General features: G+C 35.3%; 1 protein-coding gene across 28 annotated transcripts in view; it reads right to left on the bottom strand.

Moving 5' to 3' along the window:
• TRIP12 (thyroid hormone receptor interactor 12) overlaps positions 1-23,123 on the bottom strand; it is a 138,092-nt gene that overhangs the window by 75,315 nt on the left and 39,654 nt on the right. For 11 of the 28 annotated variants that reach the window (XM_074314508.2, XM_074314545.2, XM_074314524.2 and 8 more), the window contains exons 3-4: positions 9,007-9,129; positions 7,395-8,197 (exon numbers count right to left, since the gene is read on the bottom strand). In XM_074314508.2, coding sequence (XP_074170609.1) covers positions 7,395-8,197; positions 9,007-9,129 — 926 coding nt within the window. The remainder of the gene's footprint in view (positions 1-7,394; positions 8,198-9,006; positions 9,130-23,123) is intronic. The other 17 variants (XM_074314592.2, XM_074314570.2, XM_074314562.2 and 14 more) reach the window with 5 other exon arrangements.

Below are 23,123 nucleotides of genomic sequence, written 5' to 3' on the forward strand. Positions count from 1 at the left end.
GACTGCTGCAAGCTAAGAAAACTCACCCGTATGTCCTCAAAAAAGAAATGCATCCATAATAATAAAAAAAGGAGATGAGAACAAATTAACCTCTTGAAAATAAAAACAAGATAGCAAATATGGAGGAAAAAAATCAATAGAAAGGTTGGAAGAAGTTGTTGAAGGAATCTACCAGAAAGTACAAAAAGAAAGTAAGAAAAAATTAAGATCAGAACCTTAGAAGGATACGCACACAATTATCAAAACAATAGATACAAAAAGAGAAAAAAAACAATAGGGTAAGCATCCGTCCTGGTTTGCCTGGGACTATTGTAGTTTTAAGGCTGAAAGTTCTGAGTCTTGGGGAATGCCCTAGACCCAATGGACACCAGGACTGCTGGTCACCCTAATAAGGAATGAAAACAAACCCACAGCTATGGCAGCATCATGACATTTCTAAATAATGGGGGTAGGGACATCTGGATGGCTCGGTTGGTTTGAGCACGAGCTCTGAACAACAGGGTTGCTGGTTCGATTCCCACATGGGCCAGTGAGCTGCGCCCTCCACAACTAGATTAAAGACAACGAGCTGCCGCTGAGTTGCTGGACGGGCGGCCGGATGGCTCAGCTGGTTAGAGCACGAGCTCTCAACAACAAAGTTGCAGGTTCAATTCCCGCATGGGATGGTGGGCTGTGCCCCTGCAACTAAATATTGAAAACGGCAACTGGACTTGGAGCTGAGCTGCGCCCACCACACCTAGACTGAAGACTGACTTGGAGCTGATGGGGCTTGGAGAAACACACTACTCCCCAATAAAAAAAATGGTTAATAAATAAATGAGGTAAAGATATGCACTTCCAGAAAAACAGATTATATATATAACAGATCAGGAATCAGAATGTTTGCAGCATCAAAAGCTAAAAGATAATGTAATTCTTCAAAATTCTGAAGGAAAATTATTTCCAAGCCAGAACTCTATATCCAATCCATCAAACAAGTATCAAGGTTATATATTTTCAGACATTCAAAATCTAAAAACAATTAAAAAGCATTTTAAAATCTCAAGCACTTTTTCTTAGATAGCAAGTAGAAGATATGTTCCATCAAAATACGACTAAACCAAGAATGATACGGAATCAGAAAACAGGAAAGACTGAAGAAAATCGAGAGGCTAAACGCAATGTAACCAGCCATAAAAGAGCAGCCATCCAGCATCCTCCTTTCTTCAGAAAACTGGAAACAGATGCATGTGAACAGCTTGAGAAAAGATTCTGAGATTCAGACAATTAGTAGAGTCTGGAGGTGAGTGATGGGTTCACAGAAGAGTAAGCAAACAACTACAAAATGTTAAATTCAGGGTGGAAAATGTGTAAGAAAGGAAAAGCTCCTACATGACTGTAAATAGCATTTATGTAACCATAAAAACGTTGAGCTTTGAGCATGACCAGGAAAATGAGAAACATGTACAGTATGAGTTTGGTGGGTGAAGGGTTGGTGTAAATCTTCCATAAAGGGCATGCAATATAGTACTCACACTGAAAAATATCAACAAGTAGACAACTGAGCACACAACTGAGAGACGCTAAAATAAATACCAAAATAATCAGCTCTGCAGAAGGCAGGCAATGTGGTAAGGGGACTGCTTCTAATAATAAATCTCAAATAACTTGACTTTAACCTGCAATTAAACATTGATAAATATAAGGAAAACTTTTTAGCAGGATATACACACAAGGAAAGAGGTAGTCCTCAGTGATGGGATGAACTTATTTTATATTTTTTTTAGCAGGATATACACACAAGGAAAGAGGTAGTCCTCAGTGATGGGATGAACTTATTTTATATTTTTCTTCTTTGCATGTTTTGGTCTTTTCTGGATTATCCTTTTTAAAATAATATATTATAATCAAGGGTCAAAAATATTACAAAGTTCAAATATAAAAGAGCAGCTTGCAGTTTTCCCTAACTTACAGGTAAAGTTTAGTAAAATGTAATTTGACTAAATTAACTCTTATTCTAACCTGGCATACAAAAATACACACCATGGTTGTTTAAATTTCACAATGTAAAAGAAAGCTTTCAAGAAGCCAGTGATACCTGTTTCCATTTAACCTTTTTTAAAAATTCGGCAACCCACTTTTTAAAATTTAGTATTTTTTTAAAGCCACAACTATGTTAGGAATCACTGTTGGTAATCTTTCAAAGCAGGTACATATTAGAACTATTAAAGTTTTAAGTTTAAATTATTTTAACAGCTGCCTTATAGAAAATTTTTAATGCTCAATCCTCTTCTCTTTAAGCTCCTCACCCAACACCTCACAAGGCTAAAAGATAATTCGATTTTATACCCTCACTAAGGATGACCCGACAAGATCCAACAACGTGAAACCAAGAGTTTCACCAAGTTCTTTTCTCCTATTCAACTCGTTCTTAGTTCCTCCCTCCACGCTAGAAGTGCAAAGAATCATGTCACGGGCTGGTGGAAAGAGAGAGTCCAAACCTAGGCAGAATTACCTTTCCAGAACTCAGCATCTGCCTGATTCTTGTCTAATTCTAATAATGGCCACAGGCTGCATGGAAGTCACCAGAAGAATTTGAAACTCAAGCTGGAAATAAGTGGCAACTACTGCTATGTTATTAATAATGTGCACATAATGTCCACTTTAAATAATGAAGAAACTAGATCTACAAATAGACACATCAGACTGGAAATATAATACCTTTAAATTTTTCTATAAATAAGTTCCATAATTACCCCGATTTGGTCACAAACTGTTTCTTACATTTCTATGTCATCCGTAACCTTCTACTATTCAGACAGTACATACTTTTAAATAGTCAAATTATTTCAAAATTGGCTTAATTTAAAAATGTAGATTAGTAAAATATATTTTGAAACCAAATGAATTATAAAAGTATCTTTAAATATTATATTTAAAATATTATAAAAATATTTTTTAAATCATTTGTATTACTACATTTCCCCACTGGTTTTACATTTATGCTAAATAAGAATGTCTATGTACTTAGCTTAAACAACTCACAGCAAGAATAATTTCCTAATGCATATTAAAAATTGTCATATAACACTATCCTTTCTGGGATACTCTCAAGACTTCTGCCAATTGATACAGGGTGACCTTTGTCCTACAGCTATTCTGATGAGCTGCAGCTGGCAAGCCACAAGGCTTCAGGAAGGCCATCAAAAAAGTAGCTGTTGCACTAGTTTTCCTGCCAGCCCGTTCCTCAACCAGGAACTTGTTCCTCCGCCATTAAAACAGTTGCCGAAGCAGCAGCACACCAGAAAAGGTCTTCTTGCTTAAGTGTCCTAACTAAATGTCCTATCATTTCCCCAAGTGAGCTCCAGGGACCACTGCTACCTAACCAAGATAAGAGGTGCTCAATAAATTTATAAAATACTGAGTTATGCAGAAGTCACCATAAGATTTCTCACAGCTTTCCCCATGTTCATACGTATCCCGAATCTTCCTGAGTAACATTTGGTCACGAGGAAATGGGTTTCACAAAGCACCATGTAGTAGTTATTCCTACAATTTGGAAAAAATTTGCTTGACCATGAAGCTTTACTGACCAAGCATACCTTAGAATGAGCCTTTACCTGAGGAAACATCACATTCTAATAACAGGTTCAGAGAGAACTTAAAATTTGAAGAAAACAAATCATCTCCCCAATTTGGCACGCTTTCTATGTCACAAAGCATTCTCCATTTTTTAGACACTTTACGGATTTTGTTTCCCTGAGATATACTAATCAGAAATCCGCTTCTCAACTTCTATCCACTGAATCTAATTCTGCCCCCTGGGTTAATATATATACATACACACACACACACACACATATAACACAATTCATGATGCATACAAAAACCCTTCAAATATATGGGAACTCTCAATTCACCATAATGTTTATACAGTACTTTAATTTTACAAAGCTGTTTTCACATATATTCATTCTTTCATTCATGCTTCCCAAGAATGAGTATTAACATTCTGCAAGTAATATTAGGGATTCGGTTGCTAATGATTTGCCCAATCACACAAAACTATCAGGAAATAACATAACTTTAAATCAGGGTCTTCCAAATATAAGGATAGCTACTCTTTAAACTGGTAACACTGCTCTGAATGTTTTCTGTCTTAAAATACTCACCCTTCAGTTGTGCGCCCTAAATTTAGTAATGCATCCCTTTACTAAGCACTATGCCAAACCTCCTCACATATTTATTTATTCTCCAAATAACTATTATGACCATTTTATAATGAAAAGATTGCAAACTTTCCCATAGTCACCAACTGATAAAATGGCAGAAATAGGATTCAAATCCAATTTTTTTAGCTCTATAGTTAAGAGCTCTCTCTCCCCAAAAAACCATTACTTGAAATCCAGCAAGTCCCCTACAATACCTCATTTTGCACCTATATTCTTACATAAAATTACCAAGTACTGCCAATTCTCTTGCAGTATTGCTTGTTACATCAACTCTTTCCTGAAGTGATATACTTAATCATGCCTAAAATTCACCTTGCCCTTTTGACTTCAGGAAGCCTTCCTATATTTAGCTCCCCAACCTACTCAATTCCTTTGAGTTCTATTCTCGCAAGTGATTTCTGAATCAAATGGCCTAGGTTTGACTCTTGGCGCTATTACTTTTTAGTTCTGTGACCTTGGACAGGTAATTTGACGACTGACCCTGAGTTTCCTTGCCTGGAAAGTAGGACCAGCAGTACCTGCCACACAGGTCTACTGAGGAGTAAATGAGATGATCCATGTATTTACAAGTTGTCAGGCACTTGTGTCAGGCACTTTAAATATCTCTTATTATTGTTTTGAAATGCTTTTCACTTATTTGAAAAGTAAGTATGTAATGAATGGGATGATATAAATCCCTGGTTCACAGAATATTCATTCCTAAGGATGAATCGATTAATATGAGTAAAGAAGAATCATATAAAACCTTGTCTCCTATGGGATCTTAACATCCCAGAGGAGATCCAAAGATATTACAACAGGAATACACAGTGAACTAACATAGGTGAAAAATAAGTGGCACAGCAAAGAAAGCAATGGTTTCAAAGCCACACATTCTACCACCTTTGAATCCTACCTCTGCCACTTATGAGATGTTACTCAGACAAGTTATTTCACCTCCTCGGAATAAATTTCCTTAATAACTATCATCAAGCACAATTTTTTCTTTTTTTGAAAATTAAACTTGACTGCATATGTAAAATGCCTGGCACTTATAAGATGCTAAACAAATACTGATTCCCTTCTCTTATTTCAACAGCTTAGACTATAATGAGCTTAGAACTAACTAGGACCATGGCAGTGAAAATGGAAAAGCAGTATTAGTGACCATAGAACACACACAGACTTGAAACTAATAAGTGAGTTTGTGACCACATGCGGAGTTTGATAGAATATTTAGACTGGTTTAATTATGGCACAAGGAAACATCAAAACTCTCAGAAGTTCCTCATTGAGGGCAACTTCACAACCAAAGAAAACCCACTGAGAGTCCCCTGGTAGGCTCCGGCTTTCTTTTAAAAATCATGTTAACAGAGTTCTCTCTAAAAATAGAAAGCTTGTCTCTGAGAAGAGTTGAGGACATGACACTCAAGAACAATCTGCTATCACCTGGTCCTGGACTCGCCTAGAAATAGAGCTGAAAAAAATGAGCTCTTCAAATGACTCAGAGCAGAAGGCAGAAAGGCAAGGAGCATGCTACAAACTAAACCTGGACCATTGCCTGTGGAGTTCACACAGCTGCTACAGACAATGGGCACGCATGCACACACGCATACACGCTTCCACTTCACTTGAAAGCAAAAAGAGTAAGAGGAATAAAAGTGGAGGCAGGTAACTCCAATTGTCAAGAAAACCTTGGCAGGACCAATATTTAACTTGGCTGTACCTTTTTAAACAAGCCTTTTATTTTCTTTTGACTTCAAGACACTAAATCTTAAAACTAATACCAGTATCTTCAAATTGAAAACATTTTATACTACATATATAAAATACCAAATAGAACAAAATTCTACAATCTAAAAGACATTACCTTCACAATAACTCCACCATATAGGTTATACGTAAGATTTTATTTAGTGTCTACTAGCATTCTTGTCAAAGTTTAGTTAATACTGAATCAACTGAAAGTAGTTACAGATTGCAGGGTTAAACTAAACAGAGCTGGGGCGGCCAGTTAATTCAGTTGGTTGGAGCGCAGTGCTCTTAACAAGGTTGCTGGTTCATCCGTCACATGGGCCACTGTGAGCTGCGCCCTCCACAACTAGACTGAGACAACTACTTGACTTGGAGCTGATGGGTTCTGGAGAAACACACTTAAAGTTTAAAAAAAAAAAACTAAACAGATAACAATTAGCTCTAATTCAATATTAGGTTAGGCTGATTCAACATTCGCTAAACTCCAAGAAGAGTAGTAGACACTATATAAAATCTGCTAAACCAAGAAAAAGTTGTAGTTCTATCAAAATGTGAACCTGAAATTTTCTATGAGGGCTCAAAAGCAGAAAAGATGGTCAAAATCAAACTTCTGGTTAAATATTATAGAAATGAAATGCCTAAAAATTTCTGTTTAGGTTTCTCAAAACAGAAAAAAGAAACACTTTAGCATCACAGCAACTGCATAATTGAAAAGGTTCATCAGTTCTAATGAAATGAACACCCAGCTTCCCAAAGCAGTCTTTTGGAAAAAAGAGAGGAAGAATGTGCCTCAAGACCCCTTTTCTCCCACCTGGTTTAATTCTTTACATGAATGTACTAATCTCAAACGTTAGTTCTTTCTACTCTACTACAAGCTTCAAGAGGGCAATATTCTTTCCCATTTACCTAGGACCCAAAGCCCCAGTGCATGGAACATAAGAGGTATTCATCTTCAGAGTAAACTCCTTAAAGACCATAAAATATTACATGTGAATAAGGTTTAATTATACTAAAGTACATTGATTCTAATAACTTAGCTCAGTGTTTCCATACATCAAGAATGTATAGCAAAAAGAACATTTGATCTCCAACCTTGGTCAAGAGCAACTCATAACTAGAATAAATTTGTATCTGGTTATAGAAGAAAATCCAACTTGAGGTCCAACCCTGATATTAGAAAATAATTAGCATATGATGCAACAACAAAGGAGAACACAGATACTAAAACGTGGTGGTTTATTAATAAGACAGCATTCCTTATCTGTCTCCATAAAACTAAACGTGGTATCAATTATGTGCTGTTACATAGATACAGATAAATTAATAAATTTAAGGCTGCCCCAGACTGGGGGGAAGGCGGAGGGGGTCTGACTACCTTGAACACGATCACTTTTGACAAACCAAGAGAAACTAATTTAAAGGAAAAAAATGATCTTTCCATAAACTTACTTGCTAATTTGGCCTGTAATCCAGAAGGTCCAGGTTTTGATGTCTCTGACTTAGAAGACCCTGGAAGAGACAGTTTTGTTTTAGGAAGGCTAACTTTAGGGCTGAAACGCGCAGCCCAATCAAATTTTGAAGAGCCACCAGTTTTACTCTGTTCCTTTTCCCTGCTACTTCTTCTGGGGCTGGGGCTGGAGGCTGAACGGGAACGCCTGGCTTTGTTCTGGTCTTTCCCTTGTTTCACCCTGGCACCTGGTGGAACAGTGGAGGAGGCCGAGGCTACAGCAGAAGACGAGGAGGAAGTAGAGGCAGCAGAAGAAGAATCGGTGATGGCGCTACACCCAGCTTTGGCCGAGGCGGCTGATTTTGAAGCCAGCTTGGTAGGTTTTGCAGATCTCTCTTCAGCACCCGTTGATTCAGACACAGAACCACTCTTTATACAAGAACTCTCTGTCCTCTTTCTTTTCTGACTCCGGGAACTACCAGTGGCCCCACTCTTTCTGGTATGAGCCTTGCTTGTTGATGGCGATTGTGCAGATTTCAGTTGTTGCTCCTGGTCTAAATGTCTCTTCTTTGACTTACTGTGTGGTTTATTTGCTTCTGAGGGAGATTCAGTATGCTGAAGTGCTTTGGGTTTTTTTGCAGAGCTAGGAGAATTGGTCCTGTTGTAGTCTGGACTAGCACTGCGTTTCACTCCTCGAGAATTGTCTTTCTTAGGCACCTGCCCCGTCTTCTGCCTTTCTGAAGGATTGGCTCTGTCGGGATCCTCTGGTTGTGGGACTATGACAGCAGATGATGAACTGCAGCTTCTAAGAGGTTAGATAAAAAGGGAGTTAATATCAGCCTGCCATCGTTAAAACTGTCATATAACACTTATTTAACTTCTCTAAGCTGTGAAAGTGCTTTAAAAAAAATAATAAAGTACAAGTTTCCCTGATAAGTCCACTACTAAGTAAACATAGCTTTTCAAATGGTTCAAAGTAGGGGGCCAAAAAAGCAGATGTGACTCTGGATGGTAAAATATTAAAAGATCAGGTTAATTCTTTAGCCCAAAGATTACTGACACTAACACTGCTAATAACAAAATAAGAACTAAGATTACAAGAAAAAGAATGCTTAGTAGTTCAGAATCAGTTGAAACTAAAAGGTTGATGCTCTATTTACAAACAACTTCGTTCAAGCTTAAAGAAGCATTAAATTGCTTTCAAAATGAGGGTTAGAAATTTTTGTATTGTATTATCATTAAATCTTTACAGTTACATTCCTTTCCAAAGACTCCTACCAATTAGATCTTAAGAAATCACTGACCTCTCGCTCTGACAATTAAAAACTAAAAACTAAACAAACAAAAAAAGAAAGTAAAACGGCACTTTGGATGCCTGCAATGGTTTGTTAAGCAAAAGGGGAACCTCACAGCTCTCTAAGCACAAAAAAAAAAAAAGTCTAGGGCATGTTGCACCGACATCACTGCACAGCTAATGAACTATTAATGCAAAAAGTTACACAGAATAATGAAAACACACATCATAACACTGGGTTAACCTGATAAATTTTAATATTATGCAATGATTCATATGCAAATAATTCTGCCTTGAAAATAAGCAATGTGAAGATTTACCTTTTAGAAAGGTGTCCCCTTGACAGTTCAGTAGTATTAGACTGCACTTTGGGTGCCTTAGAATTAGATTTTCTACTCTCAGGAGGGCTATATCCCTTATGTTTTGCCTGCCCTAAATGTGACCTGTCAGCAGAAAATCAAAACAGAAATCTATCAGGAAAGTGAGATGCAAATACAATACTGAAAGTGAAATATTTTTTCATTTTTTAAAAAAGCCTCCCAATTCATTATTGACCCTACCCTTTTCCCAAATATTTCTATAATTATTATTCTATCAAATAATCTGGCAAAACAAACTGCCTCTCAGAACTCCCTCAATACCGCGGTTAAGATGTTTTATTACCAGTTGTCATAATTGCATAGTAACATCATTAGGTTGGTGCAAAAGTAATTGCGTTTTGTTCAATTATTAACGTTTTAAACTGCAATTACCCTTGCACCAACCTAATAGTTGCTTAAGCAATAATGAATTTTTCAGCGATTTTACTGTAGACATTCAAATATGCTCAATTTTTGCAAAACACAAATCTGGACTTTAGATCTAAAAACTACTTTTAATAGACAATGTGACTATTATAGCTTCAAGTTTACAGAAATTGCAATTTGTGATCCCTACAATGATACTGATGCCCAATCTGTACATTGTAATTCAGGTTAGCACAGTAAATGCAGAGGCAAATGAAATCAATTCTCAAACTGATTTTACACAGAAAAATCATTAAAGCACTAAATAGTAAATAAGCTTAACATGAAATCAATAGTGGTATTTGCTAAGAATTTAAAGCACTAATCAATAAAGTACACGAAAACCCAAGTCCTAAAGAGAAAGAGATAAAGAATTTACAACAAAATATTCTAAACAGATTCAGAAGATTCTATCATTGATACATGGCTGGGTTATATTTATAATAAATCAAATCCTTGTCAGCACTGTTCTACGAGCAAGTTTGAGGGACACAAGATTTACATAAGCAAAGGAAGCATGCACTGACTGATATGTACCCAGAAAGGCTAGTGTTAACAGAGGTGAGATAGTAATATTATTAGCAGATGCACTTTATGTAATTCACAGCCTACATCCATGTAAATCATGTAAATGTCATAAAAGCATATTCTAATGAGAATAAGCAAGTTTCATTAATACCAAAGCTGATTACTTTGTTTAAAAAAAAATTAAGGTTTTCATTCTGAACACCATCTCAAAGTAACTTAGAAATAAGTCGCTATAAACCTCACACGAAAATTCTAATTGAATCTGTAAGGATGCCATATAGTTCTTAACGTATCATACAAGTTCCACATCTCTTTAAAAAGATGATCTAAGGTTTCTTGTCTCAGTATCTTTATTTTTTCTTCCATTTTTCCAGAATTCAATACTGGATTCTTGAAAGAAGATATGAAATTAGATTCTCAATGAAAAAAAAAACTTCTTGGATCTGTAATACCATTTTTATTTCATTTTTATTTAAGGTTCTAATCTACAACAGAATCACTTTCTAAAGACTTACAAAAACAGATCAACTACTAAAAAACCCTTGGTTAGTCTTTCAAGTGTCTTAGTCTTCACTTTAGTACTGAATATGTTTTTCTTCAAGGTATGTATCTTCTCTGGGTGTAGCCAAATGAAACCTTGAAAGATTTTTATACACTGTTATTTCATTTTTATTTTTCCTGGTCTTCCACTACAGACTAAAATTTTGCTGTATCACATGAGTTTCTTAGTAAAGAGATTTAACTTCTAGGACTTGTTTTTGTTCATATTACATGTCTAGTAAACATACCTAAGTTCTACCCATGTTTGAAGAAATAAGACTGAGAAAAAATTTTAAATCATTTCATAGTTATTTTAAAAGGTGTAATGTTTCCGTTTTCAGGGTATACAATTTACCATATTTTGCCATGTATAATGTGCACTTTTTTGCCCAAATTTGTGAGGGAAAAATAAGAATGTGCATTATGCATGGGTAGTACTAATTCCGTATCTATAAAAATGTTTTTAATTCTTTTACATATGCTTATGAGCTAAAAGTGTAACTCTAGAAATCAATAACGATATCCACGTGCAAAATAATACCTTGGAATACGGTAATAGTTTTTGTTGCACTTATGAAGAACTTACAACAACAAAGAGTTCTTGGCCTTCTATGATGTGTAAATACTGTAAATTTGTTACCGGTACATAGAATTTCTTATACCTTTTATCTGGTCTTGTGTTTTGTAATTATTTGTTCCATAAAATTTCTTGTACCACAATACATTAAAAAGTAAATGCTAAAATTCCTTTATAATACAAAAAAAGTGCCTAAATATAAACAAACAAAAATTTGAATTAAATTAAAATGGGGGCGGCCGGTTAGCTCAGTTGGTGCTCTTAACAAGGTTGCCAGTTTGATCCCCATACGGGGTACTGTGAGCTGCACCCTCCACAACTAGAGTGAAAACAACTACTTGACTTGGAGCTGATGGGTTCTGGAAAAACACACTTACATAAATAAAAGTTTTAAAAAAAAAATTAAAATGAAAGATTTTTTTCCTTGAAAGTTTGGGCCAAAAACATGGGTGCACATTATACATGGAAGCACATTATACACAGCAAAATATGGTAATATCCTGAAATGATATTTATAAATTATGTCATTCAGGTTCTCTACAGTCTTAATTTCATAAAGTTTGCTATAGATCAATTTTTAATGGAATCACAATTTCTGCTTCAATTATAAAATTTAAAATAATCCTTAATATATTGATTCTAATTTTAAAAATCACACTTAAAACAACTTTATCCATTCAAAGCTAGGCAGCTTTGTGATAATATTCAGTTACATATTCAAATGTCAATCCTAAAAAAAAGTCATAATACATCCCCAATAAATCTCAGTAGTAATTAATATTCATTTTCTTTTGTCAACAGAAATTGATCGGCATCAACCTAACATTGGTTCCACTGTAGAGGTAGCAGTCCGCCTCTCTTTTTAACCCAAAGACACTGTTCTCTGGCCTTAAAATACATCTAACTTTATACCCATCCAAACCTACTCCTGAATTTTTTCCATGGCCTTCCAAACACCTTCAATGAACTAAAGAATTTACCAAAAAAAGTAACTATCCAATCATCTTAGAAACTGAGGTTCACAAAAGTGGCTTAAGTCCAATAATGTCCAGTGATCTGATTATACCTTTCCTGAAATTATTTTAAGTGTCATATTCTCACCGAGGACTGGTTAAAAATATATTTGTAAAATACTGTAAAATACTGATTATTACTCTCCTTCTGCCTGTTGTTTAGCATGGTCTTAACACATTTTCTGTAAAGGGTAGTAAGTACTTTCAGCTTTGTGAGCAATATCATGTGTCAAAAAACAGGTACAAACTACATACATAAATCTGCATGGCTATGATCCAATCAAACTTTTATGTACAAGAACAGGCAGTAGGCTGAATCTGTCCCTTGGGTCACAGTTTTCCAACCCTTGGCTTACCACAAGAGAAATAGGCAACCAGATGAGACCTTAAAGTAACAATGTGGAGTGTCCCCAAGTGGAGCTCTATTTTATTATACCCATTTATAAATTATTAATGCTCAGACTGCTATAAACCTCCATAAAATAATGCCCGATCTAGAATAGCCAATTGGAATATCACAGTATTCAGCACTAAATGAACCTTGATGCCTCCTTTTAGTTTACCAACTCCCTCATTTATCAAACCTTAATTCTCAACATCAGTTTTTATTAAAAAGCGTAACTGTTTAAGATCCATCAAAATTTATATTCACTATAAATCAAATTTGCAAACGCAGCACAGTAAAATTCATGACAAACTCTTAGGTAGCACCAGAATGAGCCCATTTAGTAAATTACAGCCCAAGGACAGGTGGGTGGGGTGGATGGGTATGGGTGTAGGTGTGGGTGTAGGTGATTCAGGAGCTTCTATATCATGTAAGGGTGTTCCTGAAATAAACTCATGTTGTGCAAAATCACCCACTAAAAATAACTGGGCTAATGGTGAAAATAAGACTGGGGACAGAGTGCTCAAACCTATTATTTTTCTAAGGGGAGTCCTAACAAAAACATCATCAATTTTAATAAAAGATTAAATCTCCACTATCATTTGCACCAATAATCACAGTTGGTCCACTCTTTGGAGTCTTATTTTTTGTACTTTCTCCTGTAAGTGTAAACTTTTAAAAAGGTTTGAAGACCAGCTTCAACAAAATTAAAAATACACTTCAAGGGGAGACTTTCCATTTTGACATTTTCTTTCTTTATAAAAACAGGAGTAAATGGTTTTGAGCTTCCTGAAAATGTTTAACACAGTACAGAGTGTAGTGGTTCTGGAAACCACTGAACTAGCTATCCTGCACTACATGATTTGTTTAAATCATTTCTGCAAGATTTTCAGATTTTTCATAAAATCTTCATAGATTACCAAATCTTCTTTAATTGAAAGCTCTATACCCATTTCAGTTCCTATATTAACAATGTAAGGAAAACTGCCTGGGAACCAATGCTACTTCCATGTTATATTGAAATCATTTTCCTATTTTTCAAATGTATGTGGGCCAACTCACATTAAAGAAACCCACGTTGCAAAAGAACAGACTATAATCAGCTCTGGGTTGTATGTTTTCAAGATTAACTTGAAAGCAAGTCTCAAATGCCTATGGTTCACCTTTGCACAAATCATAGTGACTGCCCCTTTTAAATACTTTAATTTACTTTTACAGGTTATTTAGTAAAATCCTTGGTAGTTCAAAGTATTAAAAACCATCTCTAGTCCAAAAGATATCTAAGAGGCCAAAACCTTGTATCAAAGAACACATTCTTATCTTAATATTAGGCAAAATGAGCAAAATGGGTTACATTAGCTAGTTACTTCCTTATATTACAGGTCTTCAATTTTGTTTAAAATTAATTTCTATGCCAGACATATTCACAACTCAAATACATGTACATATTACCAAATATAAATGATCTGGGGCTTAATTACATCTTCGAGTTTATGTGTAAACAGATATACACATTTTTATGCTTTTGTATTTTATTTTAAAAAGCATGAAATTATTACATTATAGTTTTGTCTTCCAAAAACTAAATCCTTTGCTTGTAACACTATAAAATCCATGTTATAAATAAGCCACTGACTTTCAATAATTAAGGTGGCAAGTTCATTTGATCCACTTTAAACAAAAAACTAATGTTCTCTACAAAATGAACTGTTTTTTGTTTTTCTATTTTGATCACAAAACTGAAGCTGATTAGTCTGACCAATGTTCCTATGTTTAGTTATGGCAAAATGCTAGACCAAATGATTGTGTAGTTTAAAGAACTCCTTGTTTATCTTACAAAGCAGTGTTTTTAAACATCAGTGGTTCCTCCTCTAGGGAGCATTTTGAAAACATTATGTTGGGGAACAAGAGTGTTATTAGCATTTAGCAGGTGTGAACTAGAGGTAGGAGACTTCATGCAACGCACAGAACAGTCAGACACAATGAAAAACTGTTACTTTAGTGCTGGTAATATATGGAGACCTTATGAAAAACTTGAAATCTGGCCGTGACATAGGTGAAAAATGGGCTTATAATTTCTCAGATTTGTTTTACATGATTCTTATGTTAAATTTTCCAGCAATGCTTGGGAATCAACAAAAGATTGCATTTGTTTTTTATAGCTTTACTAACAGTCATGCATCATTTTGAAAAAGTCCACAATGAAAATGCTGCTTATGGCATTTAAGTCTGTTGTTGTGGTTGTCACATTCAATAAACTGAAATACAGATGCAAGCATCTGAATATAATGTCATCTTGTATCAATGTACCCAAGAATTTCCCTGAGATAGTTATTTTGTTATCAATTGTTTTACAATTGCTTGTTTATTTTTACCTTTGTAAAATTCTCATACATTATGTTGATGATTTTAAACAGCTTGGGCCGGCAGTTTATGTATTTCTTAATTCAAGACACTAAAGGGGCATCATACTAAAGATATTACATTATATGATATACATTATAGAGTGCGAGCATCAAGAACGACTGTACCAAGCTACTCGTTTCAACAGATATGTCAGGTTTGCCAACTCAAATATTAGCAAGTCATGGCAGGGCATATAAATATGAATGACACACAGTCTCGTCCCTGTCCTCAAAGAGGTCAGAGTCTCATAAAACAAAGTGATCTACCAGGTTAATTTCTCCCAACAAAAGGAGAAATTAACTTCTAGCAGAAAAATACAAGCTTTATAGACCACATGGAATTTGAACCACACCCTGAAGGATGAAAAACTGAGGAAAAAGAGCATTCCAGTCAAAAGCAGAATATAGACAAAGGTAGAAACAGGAAATTATGAAACCCTATTGGTACCCGGTAAATGATAAGAATTTCCCTGAGTACAGGTACATTAGGAAACATGGTTGAAAGGACAGGTTAGGGCCTAAATGCCTCGTGGAAGGATCTCGATTTTTGTCCTTAATAACAGTTTGTAATAACAGATTGACAGGGTTAGAAGTAGTTAGCCAAAAGCAAAAATTGTATATGTTCGTTCTCTGGTCAGCCAGCTCCATGTCTGGGAGTGTACTTTCTTTTACTAATAAACTTCTGCCGTTCATGCTACACCAAAAAAAAGGGGGAAAAATTATATATGTTCAATGATATGGGTATATTAAGAATGGGTGAGTAAACTACAGCACATACGTTATTGTGTAAAAAGGCAGAGGGATTGAATGTAATCAAAGCCATGTGAATTTTATACAGCTCAATTTACTTTCACTCCCACATTTCACAAATAAGGCAGTTTGGTAATGAGTACAAACACCAAGAAAGTTAAAAGTAAATTAGTGATTAGCAACACATTAGTGATGCAGTACTGAGAATTTCATGAACTACATTGGCTTTTATAAATACCTGGGTAAAAACTGAGATGACCACAGAATAAATACTTTACAAGGTGTGATTATGGGATAAGCATTATACCAATTCTTTAAATACATTATCCAATTTAATCCTCAAAGACACCCAAGGCATGAATATGCTTCCATTTTAAATATTTAGAAAGTGAGGCTTGCCCAAAATCACACAGCTCCTAGGCAGGAAAAGTAAGATTGAGTCCAAGCACTCCAACTCCCTAAACCTGAAACACCACAGCTAATCTAGGGGTTCAGTGGTCAAAGCAAAAGGCCTGCATCTATGATTAGTAAATTTTTCCTATCCATGCTGATAGTTCTGCCCCTAATTGCAAACAGGTAAAAATAAATGCCTTAAGGCTTTAGAGATGGTATATATGAGAAAAATGGAAGGAAACATGTTTTCTTTTCATCTTTGAAAAAGGAGTCCTCCTGCTTCCTTTTGCTTTCTGTATTACATAAGAAAACAGCCTTCCATATGTGATGCTAAAACTCGCTGTTCAATTACTGAAGCAGCATTTGTATACGCATTCATTTTTTAAGTCACACTGATGTTCTTCTAGGAAAGCATTCTGAGTCTGAGAGAACACTTGTAAAAAGTGGTGTGAACATCAGATTCCCTCAATCCTGAGGGACGTAAGAATCAGAGGAAATCATCAGTTAAGGATATTAAATAATTTATGCAGCTGACATGCTTATGATGTGACTTTTGGAAAAAATTTCACACTTGATGATTAAAGCAAGAAATATATACTGCAAAGAAAATTGTAAGATGTAAAATATGACTTTGTTGGTCCAATAGAGAACTTAATACGGTACTATTAAAAATCCAATGTACATAACTTCCAACTAGAAAAAAGTAACCTCTGTTCCTCCTTAGACCAAGGCAACCATGCCACTATTTAACACAACACTATGTAAATCTCGCCTTCCAGCTGCAAGGCCTGATGGGACAGGCTAACCTTCTCAGCATTCATTACCAAAGCAGTGCGAAAAGTAGAAGAGTGTATGTACCCATGGTTCTGCAGCTAAGATTCACCACTGACGAAAGGAGCCAGACCCAAATTACCTGGCCAACCCTAGAATAAATTGTTTTTAAAAATGATTTCAATTTAGTCCTAAAAAACAATGACGGTCTTTTCACATCACAGCATGTCTCCCCTTAACATTCTTCTCCTCCAAAAGATGATGACACTTGACCTTCCATCTGAGCAAAGGTCAGGATAAAAAAAGAGAAAGAACACAAAAAAAAAGAAATATAAAAAAAGGCTACCATACTGGTTAAGCAAGTAAAATGAAGAGAACACATCATATCTATGGCTATGTTGTACTAAGTAAAATTTAGGGAAACAAACAGACTGTTGTAGATATGGCAGTAAGAATTAAAAAATGATGTTTAAATAGCCTGTGGTAGCTATAATGTGCTGTTTACAAATATTCTATTTCTCCTCTTTCCAGAAACATGGTAGAATGGTATCTGCTGAACCACTTGGAAGTTACATGCAGCCATGTAACTTCCTCTGGTCAAGGGAATGTGAGTGGAAATGAATCACTTCTGGGGGAAGCCTTAGAGAGCACGAGGGCAATTCACGGTTTTATCTTGTCACAAGTAATGTTACCTGACTACCTAAACATTCAGACATGGAGCAGAGAGCCTCCAGCTGATCCAATGTATGGACACATTTCCTAGTGGCTACACTGTTATATGAATATTTAGGAGCTGTCTGTCACTAGAGCATAATCTAGCCCCCTTGTTACACAGCCCATTTAAACCAAGCCTTAGTTCAACTTTCCTTCACTTTAATCGTCTTTTCATGACCATTTCAGCAAAAGAAGTCACATTTCTGTGCTTAGAAATGCCAAGGAAATAAATCTCCTTATTTCTACCCCACCCAAATATTTGCTGAACACCTACTACTTATTATCAAAGTTCCAAGTGACATAGAAAAATGAGGAAAAAGTCCAAACTCTGGAAGTAACTAATGATTCCACGTGTCAAGTAGAGACAAACAGAGGTACACGTACCATCTGCTTTGCAACTGCTTCTTCAGCCTTCAGAGCCCAAATCAACGAGGTCATCCTCTAGAAATATTTCTTTCCTGACTCTAATAATCCCCTACATGCCCATTTTCCAAACTGAGTTGGAACTGCTTGTGACAAAAGCTATTCTACTCTCAACTTTATAACTATCACCTGGCACAGTGCTTACAAGCATGGTGTTCTACAAACGGATAAATACAATTTTATACTGAGTTTGTATTACATTAAGGCAGGACTTTATTAAAATAATGCATGCGTATCTCCAGAATCAAAACAGCTAAATAATGAAGTCTAGAGAAGGCAAGCGTCAATACCGCTCGAATAAACTAAGGAACTGAAACTTGTTAGAACTTTTATATACACACTCTCTAATATATTTGCTTTTCTGTCTGTCCATCTTCTTCCATAGGCAAGAGACATGCAGTTGGGGAAGATACACAACTTCCCTTTGCTACCAGAAAGGAAAAAGCTTCCAGTATTTCCCACTTTGGATCATGACCACTTGAGTCCAATCACCGAGCTCAGAAACATGGACGACTGCAGATTCTGCCAGCTCTGGCAAAAAGCTAGGCAATAAGTAGCCAGGAACAGAGTAAAATCACATTGGAAAAAATTAACTACCATTTGAAATGCATGAGTGAAGAACTGAGGGAAATCATTCCACAAAGAGGGTTACTGCTGTAAGAGGGGCTACTATGTGTTGAACAGATTAGAAGGTCAGTTCACCTGTATACTAGCACAAAAGGAGATTAACATTTGCAAAAAAGTATCCTCCTCAAAAGTAAGATTAATGCAATTTTTCCTTTTCAAATTAGCAGGAAGATGCAAAATGGAGATAATACAAATAAAATAATGAGAAAAACACTCTTTTTCCAAATAGTGTTAAGTAAATTGTAGAAAAAAAATTTACTTGAAACAAGTTAACCACAGAAAACTCACTTTAACGAAAGAAATTTCATTTCCGGGGACCTATCCTTAAGAGATACCTAAAATGCAAGCATTTAACATAAGTAAAAACTTTCCCCATTGCAATCATTTAACTATCCAAAAACTGAAAATCATGGAAAATATGTATACTCAGTAAACGTGACTATTTATAAACAATTATGACATGAGAACATGTTAGGATGCTGATTTTTTTTAAAAAGCAGGATCCAAAACTCTATTTAAAGTAATCAGCTACATGCTAAATTGTATTTTAAAGAGATAAAAATCAAAATGCTAACACAGACATCTCTGAATGATAATTTTTTGTGTGTTTTTTTTTGTATCCCATCCTTTTGAAATAGTTTTTGAAGCAAAATATAAATCTTTTTCTTTCTGTATAATAAATGCTGGCTGTAAATAAAAATATCTCTGCTATGACAATGTTAACAAAAAGCTATAACTTACAGATCTCATACTGAGTTTTTATGCAGTAATAGTTATTAAAAATTGCAGACAAATTTTTCAATGGGGGTGGAGATGTGGGTTAGATTGGATTCAAGCATTGCCTCACACCATTAAAAAATTTGACAGATTACAGAAAATAATTTGACACCATTAAAAAATTTGACAGATAACATAAAAATAGAACCATAACAGAAAAGAGAAGAAAATTTTATTCTTAGGATGGAGAAGGCAAAGGAAGAAAAGAAACAGAGTTGATAAACGTGATTATCTAGTTTTTAATATATCCATAAATTAAAACAAACCATAACAGGTAATAAGACTTGCAAAAATATTTGCTTGTGTCACTAGGTTGATACCCTTCCCATAAAGGGCTCCAAAAAAAGAATAAGCATCTCCTAATTAAAATAGACAAAAAACAATAACAGACAACTCACAAAATAAGTAAAAATGGCCAAAATGTGGGAAGATATTCAACTCTATAGTAACCAAGGAAATGATAACTTTAACCAAAAGAATCATTTTCTCCACAAATTTTTATTAAAAATGGTATGCTGTCTTAATTAGGATATGGAAAAATTGGTGCTCTCACAAAGTATTAGAGTATAAATTGGTCCAATCATTCATAAATAAATAAATAAATAAATAAATCAGTTTGTTCTTTCTGAAAGACAATTTCGTAATTTGTTACACCAGAATATTCATACCCTAAGGTCCTATAAACCCATTTATGAAATTTAACTTGATAAAATCAGAGCCGTGCTCAAATGTGACAGACATAGCAATGTATTTGACAGCAAAAAATTGAGGGGAAAAACTAGAGGCCTAAATTTAAATCATGGGATTTTATATCCAACAAAAACCAAGGAGCAAAAATAGTAGAAATATTAATCACCGTTATCTCGGGATGGTCAGATTAAAATTATCTTATTTCTTTTAATTTTCCTGAAGCTTCTCAATTTTCTATTATCAACATGCTGTGTTTTTATAACAAAAACAACATCAAAGAAACTATTACTACAGCAATCTTAACCAAAGTTGCTATAAAATTGAATTCAATCCCACCATTGCCATTTGAAAACAAGAAAAAGCACATGATATAATGAAAATGCTACTGCATGGCCAAGAGGGAGGGAGAGCCTACAAATACCTGTGCTAGAAGTGGAAAAGGCTAGGAAGTATCCCTGAGAGCAAGCCAACAGAGAAGCAGTGGGAGTGATTTCCTAAAGAAGAAAAAGAGAACAGAAAAGAGAGGAACAGATCAGCTATAGCCCAAAAACTTATGGAAAAAAGGAAAAGAGAAAAATAATAGAAGAGGAGTAAGATGTCTAGTTCAATTATGAAAAGAGATGAAGGATGAGTGAAAAAGAAGAGGGAACAATCAGGAAAAACTAATATAATCCCAAAAATCCAACTTTCTTTTATCTTAAGGATGAACAAAACCTCTTCTATTAAAAAAAAAAGTAAGAGCCAGCCCGGTGGCTCAGGTGGTTGGAGCGCCGTGCTCCTAAAGCCGAGGTCGCCGGTTGGATTCCCACATGGGCCAGTGAGCTGCACCCTCCAGAGGCAGGATTGTGAACAACAGAGCTGGGCTGCCGTGAGCAGCCGGAGGGCGACTCGCAACGGGACTGCAAGCCTTGTAATACCAGCAGGGGTGAGGGAGCTGTGTCCTACAAAACTAGACTGAGAAACAACGGCTTGAAGGGGAGTGGTGGAAGGGAGGAGGCGTAAGAAAGTGAGGTAGGGAGATTTAAAAAAAAAAAAAAAAAAAGTAAGTAACCTTGATTTGGGGGAAGGTCACGGGAAGAAATCTAAGCAAAGAAGACAAGCTTAATCCAAGTTTGGAAGAAAACAGAATGGATCAAAAATGAATGAACTTATATAAAAACTTCTACCAGGGAAAATCTGCCTCTTAAATTCTAAATTGGATGAGTTAATACTCTCAATTATAAGTACTTCATACCTTCCTCTAAGGCAGGGGTGTCCAAACTGTGGCCCACAATCCATTTTTTATTGGCCCGCAGCAAATTCCAAAAATATATTTAGTTTACTTAAATAAACCAGGTGAGGCAATACGTACTTCACTTCGAGTGAGTGGCCCGGCTGTTTGTGTATTTTACCGCATATGGCTCTTGGTAAAAAACGTTGAAAAAAGTTTGGACAGCCCTGCTCTAAGGCCTTCATCATATGGTCCAAGTGGTTTGTGCAGTAAAAACAGTTTGGCACAATGAAAAGAATCACTGACTTCAGAGTCAAGAGTTCGGGAACCGAGTCCTCACTACATACCAGCTGAGTTGAGCAAGAAACCTACCACATTTATTAAACAGGAGTTACATACTTAGCACACAGCTTCTGTTGAGTCTCAATTGAAAGAATACATATAAAATATTTTTTAACTTAAAATACTCCACCAGTGCTGTTGTAGTAGCAGATGTTGTTATTCTTACCATTTTTGAATCACTATTTCTATGATAAGACCAAGTCCACTGTTTTTTGGAAACAAAAGCCACAATAACATTTTACTTAGGAAAAGTAAGCACAGGAGTCAGATATGAGAATAAAAATATAATTTTAATTGCTCTCTCCCAATTAATCCCAATCCTCTCACTCCCAAAAATCATGAACGGTTTCTCAGAGGTTAGATAACTGCTAGTAGAGCACACTTCTACTGGGGCTTCAATAGTTAGTCTGGGGTTTGATGAAAAGGTCCCTTCCACGAGCAAATATATCAAGCTGTCTAAGAAGGCAAAATGAAATTCTGATGAGCAAATATCTTCTAATTTGCATTCTTAGTCAAACTGATAAAATTTTTTGGCTAAAGTTCTAAATTTCTAGATCCTGATAATTATACTAATCTACATAAAAAACAGGAAAAACCTATAGACTACATACACAAACTTATTACTAAATTTGGTATAGCCACACAACTGAACATAAAGACTTTAAAAGTCATGTTTTTAAGCACTTTTTAAGGACACAGAAAATGACATATATGATAAAAGTTTAAAAAAGTGACTACGCCCTCTTTTGTGTACTACTTTTGTGGGGAAATGTTTTCTGAAGACATGTAAAAGTTGAAATTGTGAGAAATGAAATGAGACATTATTGAAAAGGAGGAGGGATTAAAGCTCTAAAATCCCTAATTACATTTTGCTTTATGCTCTTTGGCCTGTTTTCAGCCATTCCAAACGCATTTTAAAATTCTATTCTTTTCCTTCAAAATTGAGCATATAACTTATTGGCTTAAACTATGTGAACTACAATGATTTGTCATTCTGTAAATCTGAGTTCCATCTTGATTACAACTTTCTTATGTATACAAAGGCATTTTAATCACTAGTATCAAGTGAAACTAGTATTTCCATTTGTTTCATGCCCATACCTTTAAAATATATAATACAGTATGTAAATAATTTTACATGACACTGATTTGTAGAAAAGATAATGATGCCAAAACATCACTGTAGATTTTAGAAACAAGGTACCATGTAGCAGCCCAAAATGTTTGTCAGTCATGTGCAAGAGTCCAAATATAACCTCAGGATTAATCATGTATGAAGCTGTAGTTGTTCAAAAGGTACAAGTTACTTATGAGCACATACGTATACATACACACATACATGCAATAAAAAAAGACTAAGGAGAAATATGTCATGTAACTGGTTAAAAGTGGATTGTGGAACTGCAATGCTTTTCTTTACACTTTTCTGTGTTTTCCAAATTCTCTAAAATATGTAACATTTTTATAATGGGGCAGTGATATTTTTTACTCAATAGGATAAAGTGTG

This window comes from Rhinolophus sinicus, chromosome 17 (assembly GCF_057876585.1).
Source record: "Rhinolophus sinicus isolate RSI-liver-muscle chromosome 17, RSI-T2T, whole genome shotgun sequence".
NCBI classification, from domain to species: Eukaryota; Metazoa; Chordata; class Mammalia; order Chiroptera; family Rhinolophidae; genus Rhinolophus; species Rhinolophus sinicus.